Raw genomic sequence first — 13,764 nt, forward strand, 5'->3', positions numbered from 1 at the left:
CATCCATTTAAAAATATAAATTAAGGGTGAATAAAGCTTTTAAAGCTGCGAATTAAAAGAAGCAAGCACAAATCATTGCTGACTGCATTGTACTGGATTTACTTCCTGGGAATCTGTTTGCACAGACACCTTTCTGAGACTGTCATATATTACCCTGATGAGACCTACAGAGAGGAGGACTTCTTCAGATAAGTATTTTAGCGAACAAACTGCTGAGTGAACCCTGATCAATACAGTGGGAATGGAGGAAATTTCTGGAGATCAGAACACTATGCATTGTCTCTCTATTTTATCTGGAAAGAAATCACAGCAAATCCTTCTGTTTCTCTCCTCCTTTGCACAGTACTGTACTAAAGCAGTGTGCTAAATAGAAGATACACTTTGGCCACCGGATTTCTTTAAGGGTTCTGTGCCCCCAATCTTATTATAAAGCAGTGGTGATATGCAACATTAAAGGGGTTCTACGGATCTGAATTTGTTGATTAAAGAACCTGAAGACAGGAAATAAATTGTTGTCTTAAAAGGAAAAGAAGTGGGCAATAGTTAACCAGGAGCATTTTCACCTGAACAGAGACCTGATTTCTCTCCCTTGTAGTTGTGTTCAGCCCCAAGTACTGTTCAGCTGATTGCCACCTTCTCTGGACAGCAGGAGCTTCAATCATTAGTCTCAAATAACTCTCATTGTGTGGGATTTGAGTACCTCTATCCATTCAAGCTGATAGCAATGGAAGTGTAGAGCAAGGGTTAGTGCAGAGGCACTGATCAGTGTCTCTTCACAACAGCTAGAGACTATTTATGGACAGAGGGAGAAAGGATGGTCCTTCTTGCATTAGGCATGGCAATGATGCACTATCGCACAGCTCAGACACTTTTGCATGGCACAGTGAAAGGAACAAGCAACTTGGAGAACAGAGCTGTACATGCCTATTTCCTCTGGTTGGACTTTTCACCAGTTGAGTAAATGTGTGTTCTAATTGAGATTGAGATTCTTGGGACACTCATAACTTCTTTTTTCCATACAGAATTGCTGGTGTCCAGCTAGCATTGAGATCACACCAGAGCCTTTCCCAGGGTGCATCACTAACAATCTCCTGATCTTCCTGCACAAAGCTGATGAGATTGATCAGAGAGTTTCAGCTTTAGGTGAAGAGGCTGTAGGTTCAGAGTTTGCTCTTTAATGGGAGACTAGAAGACCAACAGGCAAACACAATATGTGATACTTTTACTTTGTTTCAATGGAAAATGGAATTAAAAAGCGGCTTTGTTTTATGCTACATTTTGGGTTCATATCATGGAGCTAGGCGATGCCCAAAGCCAAGCCTGTTAGTTCTTTTTGCTGCTTCCACACTGGAAACAGTGAGAGAAGCTTGCTGGGCCAGGCACATGTTCTGCAGCCGATGAAGAACAAAATCTTCACCTGCCAGAGCAGGATCTGTTCAGAAGAGATGGAGCACCCATGGGACACTGGACTGTCCTACTGTGGGGGCTGAACGGGAAGAGAGAGGCAGGGTGCACCTCCAGCAAGTCAACCAGTCTGTCTGCTGTATGGGGCGGTAGGCCTTCAGGAAAATGCCAGTGGAAGCAAAGATGCAAACAAATTGCAATTATCTGACAAATCAGTTCTCATGCAGTCTTTTTGGGTCTCAAACAACAGAAGAAAAAGACCCTCCCCTCCCAAATTAAACAGTAAATGTTCCCTTGCCACACGACTCCTGCTTTTTGTTCTTGCATGAAGTGAACATATGCAGGGGTCCTCAACAACTGGGCTGCTGCACCTGGTGCACTAGAGGGGAAAAATAAGCTATTGAGTGAATTTTTATGGTGATTCAAAACACTTTCGGTAGATCCTGTCATATGCTCTCTAAGTTCCTGACTGATTGTCTGGAATTAAGTTATTGGTCAGAGACTCAGCTAATGGAAACACATTGATGAAATCATCTTTGAGGGACATTAAATGGAACTTAAAATAAAGCTGAAATGGCTTTATGGATTTTTCAGTCAAACTGTTTATGAACATTTATCGGCGGTAAATTACACAGTGTCAGAAGAGGTTATCAGTAGGTATGGCTTCTAATAGAAGGCTCCCTGATACAATACTATGGGAAAGAGTAATTTATTATCTAGAAGTGGACAGTACAATATGTTTAAATATAAATTATATGATTGTTTTCTCTTAACTGTCTTTGGCTGCTCATAGGTAAGCTAGCTTTAGCAGCAGCAGAGAGTCTCACAAGGTGAAAAAACGTGTTCAGCACTCTGCATTGAAATAGAAGTTTTATATTATGCATTGTAAATGTTTTAATAACAGAGCTCAGGATGCAGAAGCTATGTTATTTAATAGTAAATTTAATTTACATTTGCTTTTGCTTCATTTTCAGTAAAGGGAGAAGAGGTACTCAGTAGCTTTGACTGGGAAACAAGGCTGTAAAACCTAAGTCTTTAGCTATTGGAGTTGCACATTACTATTCTCTGACAAAAGCCCGTATTCCTAGAGAACAGTGAAAATAAGACATAGGGAGTCCCAGATTGGAAGGTAACTTTTGGTCTAGCAAATTTTGTCCTCTGTTTTTAGCAACCCAACATCTGATAGTTGTGAACTTGTCAAGTCAGCTAGGTTGCCTGTCTCATTTACTATAATGGGAAAGCAGCTCCCATCTTTGGTCTTCTGGTGGCTATAATTCATGTACTGTCCTTCCTAGATATATTTGGGACCAATGTTAACCACTTGTTCTCCTGCCAACATTGGCCGAGAGCCAGAAATTCCTTTTCCTTCGTGTTACTTATCCACCCGAAGTATTTGTACCAACATTAATATTCCTCACCTCCAATAACCACCCTAGCAATCATATTGCTAGGCTAAAAACCCAAGTCCTTCCAGGCTTCTATGTGCTAGGCTTTCTGTTGCTACAGTCATCCACTGGTTCCTCTCTGCATCTGTTTCTGTAACAAGGATTAGCTGGCAGCTGTGTGGTAGTTCAAGGATTCTCTTCTTAAAATAATGTTTGCCTTCCCTATGGCTCTGCTGGCATGAACCACGCTTAGGCCTTTTTCCACTGACATTCCCTTCCAGGTTTCCAACACAGAGCAGAAATTCTTACTCCTTTCTAAGCCCACTTTGTATTTTTAAATTTCACCTTCTGTTTGTTCTACTCTCTAAGGTCACTCAGTTACTCCTCCTTTGCATCCCAGTCTGCATCTGCATAAGTGAGCAGCCAAATTCACTATCAACGGCACATTTCCTTCTAGCTTTCCTTCCTTTTGTACCAAGGCCCTTAATGAAAATAGTGAAGGAGGTCACTTGCACCAAACTTGTGGCTTCATTTTGACCGTAGTTCAGTGTCGATGTTACTGAACTCTGGCCATGGAATCCCATAAACGATGAGGGTCAAATTTTGACCCAACTGCTTGGTGTAGTCGAATATACCCAAAACAATTGTTTTAATAATGATGCAATTCCATACAGCAGAGGTCAAGATGGATTATTCAGCATGACAGAGAGAGAGTATGAATAGGTCTGGACACATTTAAGGTATATAAAATTTTAAGTAGTGTAAAATAAAGTTTTAGAGTAGTGTAAAGGGAAAGGAAAATAAGGAGATGGATGAAAGGAATATCAGGCTTTTTTTTAGCCTTCGCAAAAACACTGCATTGGCATCATCAGTGGCTTTGTTCCCGAAATTGCTTCCTGCATTTAAATTAAGTAACAAAAGCTTCTAAAACTCCAAGTCATTAGAAATACACAGAAGTTTTTCCTTATTCTGCGGTCATTTCTTGTTACTTACAGCTTGTTATTTTGGTCTTTGCATAATACAGCTAAAATGTTCGAAAAATGAATTACAAATGCCAGCATAAACAAAGTCCCATTTTAAGCAATAAAAGTGTAAGAGGAGCAAGAATATTTATGTGTACCTCTGCAGCTGCTTTTTCTCATCTTCCTCACCTCAGAAATCATTGTTTTATTATGCAGATGTGTGCAGGCTGCTTTTTTTTGCTAAGTTTCATAGCAAAGCTAATAACCAGGGCAGTTGTGTGGATAAGCAGAGACTTAAATCATTTGGAAACCATTCAGAGAGGACAGATCAGATAATAATAACCTTCATGGTTGGCAAGTTACAGCTGCTTTTTACAACTTGTAACGATGAAAGCTTATAGTAAAGATAAGAGCTAAATATCTATATTGAGCTAGAGGATCAATTTCAATTCCCAAACTTTACACTGCTTTTATCATCTTTGAAGTAACTTTGTTTTTCTCTAGGTTGAAAAACAGGAGTTATTTTTGTGCCGTTTTTGTTAGAGTGTTTATTTTCATTCTGCATTTTTCTTAGTGCAGTAGGACAGCTTGGTTCATTTACCTGAGCGCGAACAAAGCAGAGTTTTGTTGAAGTCACAGTGTTTCTCCATTATAGCATGAATTATATAAGAGGAATGTTGTGTTTGTATGCTGTACATCATCTCAAAATACTTTCTCTTCTATACTAGTGACTTCTAGAGTGCACACAGGTAAAAAATATAATAGCACATATAAAGAGCTGTCTCAAGTAGGATAAGTAGAAGGTTCTGAGGCAATAAAAAGTCCAGAAAATCTGCCTCTCAGTGAATGATTCAGAAACCTGTTACTATTCAGCAAATCAGAGAGAAAGTTGACATGATTTGGTCACAGTCTGTAAATATTCAGAGGGTGCAGGTTTGTGTTCATGCAGGGTCTATTGTCTCGCACTCAGTGACATGGGAATACTTAGCAGATGAATTAGACAAATTCCCATTAGTTGCACATTTTTAAATTAAAACAATCAGACATTTTAAATCAGAAAGGCTTACCAGAAATTGTCATGGACTGTCTTTTGCTTAAAACAATTAAACTGGTAGAGTGTATCTTTCTGAAAAGACACAGCTTGGCTCCATCACAGTATGCACAGGACCTGGTGCAGGGATGGCTGGGTGGAAGTGCCCAGCCTGTGCTATGCGGGATTGTAGTGGCCTGGACCTCAGGGAAGCTTAGTAGTTTTGTTTGTGCAGTATTTTACAGCTAGAGATCTAACAATACTTGGCAAATGAGGGTAGTGCTGTTTCCCCACTATCTCTAAAAGAACAGCAAAATGAGGAGAAATTAAATGACTTCTGGTCACGCATCAAATCTGGCTGAGTCCAGGTTCATAAATGAGGGATATAGCCGGGTTCGGTGGATGCTTACCAAGGCGGATTTTTTGCAAGCTCCTGACATCAATTGTGTCAGCCACAACTTCCCACACAGAAAACAAGCAGCTGCTTTTACAGCCGGAGGTGTGTGCAGTTTACAGGCAAATCCCAGTTGTGATCAAGGCAGCCAATTTCAAGTGAACGAGGTCTGGCTTTTCTTGGGGACAGAAGTGGTGTGTACAAGACAGAAATGGGTCAGGTGATGGGTTAAATTGTGCCTAAGTATGATTTGACAATCACTCCCCTGATAACAGCTTATAATGTTGACAGTTTGTCTTTTGTTTTGTGATTTCAGGAGCAGAAGGCACAGTGTTCCCTAAATCTATAGAAACTCCCAATGTCAGGGCAGACCCCTTCAAGGAACTAAGGTAAACTTTGGAATATGATTTAAAGGTAACTTGGTGGCACCTTGTTGAAATTGTGCTGGAAGTCATTTCTGCATATAATATGACTGAGAAAATCATGTGTTATGAGAGCATCATTTCTCCTCTGTAACATACTCAACTTAACCTTGGGCTCAGCCTTTGAAAAGAAATAGAGAAATGTTCTGGGATCTGTGCTAAATCACAGGGAGTAGCAGCAGATGTAGGGCTAATATTCTGGCAGAATTACCTGTCTCGTGGAAATAAAACCTGTCCAGACATACACAGGGTCTAGCTGTGCATGAATGCCAGTGTGGACACTCAGAGAAATATTACTTGCTGACAGCAATGTATCAGAAGGAATAAACAGCACAGCTCTTGAGAATCAGCTTTGCTCTCAAGCTGGGCATTATATGTTTACATATATATATGTATAAATGCATATGTGTAAAACATCTTAAGTGTGGCCCTGCAAGCTGGTTTGGCTGGATAGCCTCTCAAAAAGTGAGCAGTTGCCAGTGGCCTGATAGCATGGCCTAAAATGTTATTGACTAACTGTTCTGAAATCTTCTGTCCTCAGGGTTGTAGCAGTTGCCACCAATGCTCAAATTATCCTTGCTTGAAAAGAGATGAAAGGGGGAAATGTCTCTGAAAGGACATTTTGTCACTAGGTCTTTGGTTGCAAAGACCTCTTCCTTGGAGACTGCTGAGGATGAATGTCTTAAGTCAGCTCAAGTTGTGTCTGAATGCCGCAAGTTTGCAATAGATGGACTGGGTAGGAGAGGTCCTCTCTGTTCTGGTCCTGGGGATAGTTATGGCCCAGAAAGATCATAGTGTAAAATAAAGAATGTCCTACTTGCCTTCTCTTGAGTCTGTTACTATCTCTCACTTTCTGTCCAGAAACACTCTAATCGTTTCAGTTTTGTACTCCAGGGGATCACGTTAGATAAGAAGTGGAAAGGTGTTGTGATTCAGTTTGTTATGAAAGTTTGTTCTGTTCCTGTGTGCAGTGATATTAACACCACCTTGTCTTTTTTACTGTCTTGGTATACTTTCTTTTTTTAAAAAAAAAGAAAAAAGAAAAACAGTCGTTGCTCAGCCTGCCACACGTCGTCTTATGTAGCTTCAGTTTCTCCTGTGGTGGAAAAGTCCCCCAAAAGGGAAGAGTAGAGAAGTGCAGGGCACATGCAGTCTCGTCCATACATGGCAGGCAAATGAAAAAGATTTTCAGTGGACTTGGAGATGTGGTTTGGGAGACAAAGGCTCTCTGATACAGCCCATCTTGGCTGCCAATTTAATCCAAAAAAATCTAAGTTGTGGTTAAAATATGCAATAGCATCTAATTAATTAAAAAAAAAAACAGATTCCATATTCAATAATGGTTTAAGTCCAAGTTTGAATTTACTTAGATCTTCTTTAAACATGGGTGGGGAGTTAATCCAAATAAATGTAGTGTCACATTAAAGGGGACAAATGTGAATTAAAGTGGCCTTAATGTGATTGAGTATACTTCTGTTCCAAAGAGAATTAAGCTAAATGAAATTGAGATCAATTAAAGGCAGTATCCGTACAAGAATTTTATTTGGAGTATTTAATCTGCTTTAAATTCATACTATTATTTCACTTGTTCTGTTAGAGAACTACTAGATAAATTACTTCCTCTGAAAATAGTGGACTATTTAAAAAAAAAAGCATTAAGGAATCTGGTGAGATTTTTATTCTTTTCTAAGGAGAAAGACAGTGAAAATAAATAGGATTTACTTTGCAAAAAAGGGTCTAGAAAGTCCTGAAACATTTGATGTGCTTTTGAAAACATTATCTCTTGACAAAAATAAAACGTGTCCTCCACCGTCCTGAAGAGGAAAAAAAGCACTGGTAGTACTGTGTAGAGAAAGCCAAGTTTGCCAGGAACAGCATGCTCTACTGCTCCCCAAACCAGGCAGCGTTCAACCCTGGCACTCCACACACACGCAGGTTTATTGGAGCACTGACTGCTTCTTAAGAGTGAAATGATGGTGGAATGATACCTTTTTGATGCAGTACAGAGTTCACAGAGGAAATAGTCCTACTCTGGGGAGGCATTTTCTGGCACTGTCCTGTCTTGATAGCAGTGTGTGCACATAAGGTGTCATTTTAGCCTACTTAAAAAGTTACTGCGGTAACATGGGACTGAATGAGATGACAGTTTGTGGGTCCTGAACTGCTGTGCACAAGCAGCACTATAAACATGTGCTTGGTAGCCGATTTGACTCTGAACGGTGTTTTCTGTAATAAGCCTTTCTTTTCTCTTTAGGTTGAAACTCCTACAGTGGAAAATGCACAGTCAGCTATTGCAGGCTATGGCAAGGCGCTTCCACCTTCCATCACTCTTCCTAGAACAAACGGTTGAGATTAGTTATGTGGTTTATCCATTTGCTCTTTTCAGTATCATATTGACTCTCACTTTTGCTTCAGGAGACTCAAAAAAGAGGTGACAGCAACTGTCACTACCAAAAAGAGAAGAGGCAAAACTGCTCCTGTCACCACTGGGAGTCAGACCATCTGTACGTCTTCTTTCCCTTCCTCCTCTACTTACCAGACAAGCTGATTTTCCCCTTCAAGATAGGCAATGTGCTCTAGTGCCAGCCATCTCTGTTTCTTTGCTGCTGCTTCTCCCATCTCCCAAATGCTTTCAGCCTTGCCCACGTCTCCTGAACACTGCTGTGTCCCAAGTGACAGCTCACACCGTCTCTCAGCAGATTTTCTGTCCCCTTCTAGCTGATGAATGGTCTCCAGTTCATATAGCCTAATTCATTTATTAGTAGCTGACTGCTTTACAAGTTAGTCACCTCTCTAAGGAACAGACAGGTAGCTGTCCTCTGTAGTTATCAGCAAGCTCTGTGTGGTCCTCTTTTCTGAGTGTTCTTTCTAAAAAAAAAAAAATGTGTCTGCAATCCTTAGGGGGAAAAAAAGGGGGGAAAAGTGTACCTAAGCTTTTCGTCTTAAGCACTAACCTCATCAAAAAGCCATAATGCTGCAAGAATTGGTTTGATGCTTGTTTGACACCAGTCTGGACTTTCCTGTTTATATTTTTCAAGAAGTTTTCAATGATTCTCTCCCATGCTATGCAAAGGCGTATGAGGTGCATAACTGGGCTGAAAAGAATTTTAATTATAATAAGAATGTGGAAAGGTCATTGCTGTTTTCTGTTTCGGATCTAGGATGTTCCTTACTAATGACCTATGAGCAGAAGTGGTTGAAAACCTATTTGATATGTTTTTGTGAACATGTTCAAGTTTTTACTCTTTCAAAGTAATTTCAGAGTCCTGAGAGTTTTGACAGTTTTTTACTGGGTGGGAGATTGGTCAAAAACAGCAAAACGGCAAACAAACTCAAATTATCTACAATTTTTCTTTAATTGTGTAACATTGCCATTCAGTAACATCCCAAAATAGTTCAGAGGCAGAGCTTGAGAGATGGGATAAGTTTTAAAAAATATGTGGTGATCCTCATTGACTCTTCGCAATTCTGGCTGTTGTTGTGACATAGCTTACAGTGAGTGCAAGGTGTAAAGGTAGGATCCAAGATACCCTCTTCTCTGTGTGTTCCTTTATTTTAATAGTGCCCAAGTATTTTAGTAAGTGTCTGTCTTGCAAGGCTTCCCTTCCCTTGATCCCTACAGCAATCGATGATGTGCTTTCTTCTTTTTATCTTCTTTCAAAAGGCAAGCATAGGCCAAGGAAGCTAAGAGATGCTGTCTCTCTGCCACACGCCCAGTCTCTCTTTGCTATTGACACATACATCAATGCCAGGGATAAGGGCTGGACTTGCTGAGGATGAGTGAGAAAGAAGTAAAATAATTTGGGGGGAAAAAAATAGAAAATGGGTCCAATATGAGAAATATGAGTGGGTCCTTTGCTTGCCACGTGGATATGACTTTGTGAGGTCTCAAAAACTTCAGGGCCTCTCCTGACTCCGTGGTGGTGCCGCGGGGTTCAGCTTGGACACGGAGTCGTTGGGACACAGGCTGCCTCCTTCCTCTGCTCCTACGTGCAGAGCTAGGGAAGGTACGTCCCCAGTGTCCCCTGTGCCAGGCACCATATAGATGGAAAGCTGTTTCCCTCCAAATGGGTATCTCTACAATTGCACAGTAGACTGTGTAACAATTAGCTGAATGGGTCTGGTTTAGGGCATCTGTGTCCCCAGAGTTACATAAAAAGAGATCAGATAGATAGAATGAAATTCCTTCTGTGAGGAGCAAGCACAGACTGGAAAACATTCACAATTACTGTAGGTTAAAAGAATCCAGTAGACGGCTCATCTAATGCCAAGAGACTGAGGAATGACTGTTTTTCCTGTAACATGAAAATATAGTTAAGGGAGAATTAATCTCTTGGGTTTGAAGGGGTAATTTTTGTCCAAAGTTAATTATGGAGCACTGAAAGTACCAAATGGCAGATGAAATGCACTTGCTGTTTGATTTTTATTAGTGCAATTCTATCTTACCATGTACCATACTGAACTACCCAAATAGTCCAAGTGAGACCCATTGTAGCTAAAAGCAGTTTAAATACAACGCTCAGCTAATATAACAATTCTCATTTTGTAAAATAATAACTTTTATGGAATTAAGGTTTCTTTCAATTGTGTTTCACAAGTCAGCAGAGACATTTTCAGTAAGTAGGAACATAAATAATGTTTTTATCTAAAACCCATTGCATTAATAAAGATTAACAGAACAAAAATTAGAGGAAATGCAAAAAAAGAAGGTACTGAAGAGGAAGTAATTGGTTGGTTAAGGAAGTCATTATTAAAGGTTATTTTACAATATTGAAACATAGTTTAGTTTACACTAAACACATGAGGATTCCTGTCAAGTGCCAGCAATGGGAAAATGATATGTACAGCCTTGTATCTAGCTGATGTTATTCTCTGATTGATCTGCCAGAAAAGATGTGATTCTTTTTTTGTATTGTTCCATTCGATCCCCAAAATCTTCATAGAGTCGTCCCAGCTTAAAAAATAACAGACTTTTGCCTTGAAATAAGTTTTACTTTTCACATTATAACAAACATTTGATAATTATTTTTATATGACACACACTTGGGTAGGATTTTTAGAACTATCTCCACTAAAGTCAACACAGATCAGCATAGTCAATATGGGAAAACAGGTTTCTGATTTCTAAAGTTCAAGCTAATTTAAATGGACTTTGATGAGCTGCTTTGGAATTTTCATTGTTATCTGACCATTCAAACTGAAATATAACATTTCAACAGAGATGCTAAATTCTCCAGCCCTAGGAGGGCTCTGCTTGCAGCGTCCGGGTTAGTGCAGGACAGAGCCACTCACCTCTGAGCTAGCCAGATTTCCATCCATGGAGCTGACCTCGCCGTTGGCTAAATGTTCACTCCAGTGCTGTGGGACGTGACCACTCACTATTTTGGTGTCTTTCACTCTTTCTTACAACAGCCACCACAGGACCAGACAGGCAGAGCTCCCTACTCACTGTTTTGACTAGTTCTGGATGAAAGGGAGTCTTTCCATAGGCTTCTTGTGGACAGTGTACTCAGAGTTCCTCCGACAATGTGCCAGAGAAGAGGCTTTGATTGACAAAGGAAGTTTCTTGCTGGGACTTCCCATGTATTAAAATATTCCTTTTGCAAAGGGGGATTGTTGCTCCATCTCGTTGTCATAGCAAATCTTCTCTCAATGTCCTTCACCTCTTTAACAACTCATACCCGGAAAGCGGGGGAGGATTCGCTCTTGGCTTCCTTTCTGTCCCCATTTTAGCATCCTCGATATGGATCAGATCGTTGGGTTGTCCATACCTGGCAAACAGCAGAGGCATTGGCAGAGCTTTGGTGATTTATCCTAGCTGTATAAATCATGGCACCGTCCTGTTCCCGGGGCTGCTAATGGGATCTGCACACAGACATGCAGATCCTCTTTAAGGGGAGCTAATGGACAGTGAAAGCAGGCTTGGCAGGAACAATAACTTGGCAAAGAGGTGTACTGAGTGCAGTATATTGATGGTGTAAAAAAAATAGATGGGCTCAAAATAGGAAGAAAAAAAGGCGAAAATGTGCAGTTGAGCAGCCGTCAGTCTGGTGGGTCAGTCTAGCTTTCTTCAGATGTGAGGTGTCCCCTGTGCAGCAGCAATGCGTGGGTGCATGTTCATGGATGTGAGAGCAGGCATCTTGCATCAGAGCCACGTGGACCTTCCGTGGAAGTGGAAGAGAGGCAGTAGGTAATGGGGACATTTCTAAATAAGTAAATTGCTATCAAGTGGTATAGCATATGGGATAGAGAGCAGTGAAAATCTCTCTGTTATTTGGGAGTTGGTGGGAGCATCCACGAGACTTCTTTCCTTTTGCGTACAATTAAGCAGCATAACCACAACAACTGTGTGTTTATTGCAACATTTCTCTAGAGAGGGAATAGTTTTAACTTTTCTGGGCTCCAAATCAAATACAGCAACCTGATTCTTCACTCTCTTCATTTATTCTGTAGTGGTTTCCTATTATGCAAACAAAGCCTGTTTCTGAGACGATATTAATCATCAATACGGAATATTATCTCAGTTTGAGCATCTTTCTTGTACTTGAGATCTGTTTTCTGCCTAGATGTGTTGTGCCCATGGTAGTCATTAGCTTTCAACAGCCAGGTATCACTTGGTCCATGGTCAGGGCATTCTTCTAACTATCTAGTGCAGCACACAGAGGTGTACAAGCAACAGATTCTTTGGAACTTGAGAGAAGACCTGTCCATATCAGCAATCCATGCAGGCAGGTATACACATAGATCCATTTGAGTAACACAAAGATGTAGACTTTCTGACTCTTTTTTTTCTTTTCTTTTTTTTTTTTTCACTCTCTGTGTGGCACACCACTAACCTTGAGTAGAAAATGGATGTTAATAAATGCAGGGTCTTAAAATTGTGAGTTATAGCTATTTCACACTTCATGGCAGACTTATACTGGTGAAAAGGCTTAATACTTAATTACAATACTTATCCTTCTCTGAAGTGCAGATGACATTCCTTAGATAGATTTTGCAATGACATCTGTGGAAATAAGTTGGGAAACTAATTAGTTATTCATATAATACGGTATATTGACTGTGCACTGATTAAAAGGATGTGGTGACACCCATTCTAACATGATGTATATGTCTATTAGTTTAGTCTGTTCCCTGAGGTGGTGTTTTTTGGAAGTTCTTGCATAAAATGATAAAAATAGCCTCTAGCCTCTAGAATGCAGATGTTTACAGAGTACTGCCTTTCATTTACATTTTGCTAATGATTAAGCGGGGCTACTATGTTCAGGAGTAGAATATTTTATTGCCTGTGCTCCAGGGGAATATCTGCTCTGCAGTCTCTCAGGACTATTTCTGTGGTGTTGACTATAATGGGATCTGCAGGTTAGGAGTCCTGAAATGCTGGAGGATGCTGATCCTAGCGTCCTGCTGTCCTAAAAGCAATCTTTAGACAACTACCCAGAGAGAAGGAGAGCAAACCAGCATGCTTGTTTCAGTGCCAGGTGGGCAACATGTTTCTCTTGCTGCACAGCCTTGCTAGTGATATCTTTATGTGGAGTAGTTTTGTGCTGATGCACTGTAAATCAGTTTGTGTACTGGTGTGGGAGGTGGCATTTGTAATCATCTGTGTAAGAGCTTCAGTAACAATAATTTTATCAAAATATTTGTACTTGAAAATATTTGTACCAAAGATACCAGGCATGAAATAAAGAAGTAAAAAGGGAAGCAAGGAAAACATCTTACCCACATATCACCAAGGTCCCCATCTTGTCTTTAATTCCTATGCAAATTCTGTGATATTTAGGATGTGATCATGTTCAAAATGACTGAGTAGGTTGAAAGAGAAGGACGGCATCTTTTGAATGCTGTCCCTATCTTAAAGAAATGAAAGGAATGTAATCCCCTGAGCACTGGGTTTGCTTTTAGTAGAAGAATGTGTGGTTTTCTTTAAAGTCTCTAAATCATATTTTTATCAATAAATTAGCCATGCTACTTTGTAAGAGTTGAGCCATCCCTGGAGGCTTATTTTCCCTACTGCGGATGCACATGTGGATAGGTTAAGTGGTGAGATTTGCCATGCACAGTCTCACAGGGGCCTGGCCAGCACAGGGGACATGCCATGTGGCCCAGGTGTCCTCTCAGGTGCTTCTCACCAAGCCCAGGAAATAACAGGGAAGGGGAGTATGGC

General features: G+C 40.4%; 1 protein-coding gene across 1 annotated transcript in view; it reads left to right on the forward strand.

Moving 5' to 3' along the window:
- SGCD (sarcoglycan delta) overlaps positions 1–13,764 on the forward strand; it is a 126,861-nt gene that overhangs the window by 88,731 nt on the left and 24,366 nt on the right. The window contains exon 6 of the mRNA XM_088536964.1: positions 5,492–5,564. Coding sequence (XP_088393090.1) covers positions 5,492–5,564 — 73 coding nt within the window. The remainder of the gene's footprint in view (positions 1–5,491; positions 5,565–13,764) is intronic.

This window comes from Tinamus guttatus, unplaced genomic scaffold (genome assembly GCF_059628265.1).
Source record: "Tinamus guttatus ecotype Peru unplaced genomic scaffold, ASM5962826v1 Tinamus_guttatus_pri_ptg000710l, whole genome shotgun sequence".
Lineage (NCBI taxonomy): Eukaryota > Metazoa > Chordata > Aves > Tinamiformes > Tinamidae > Tinamus > Tinamus guttatus.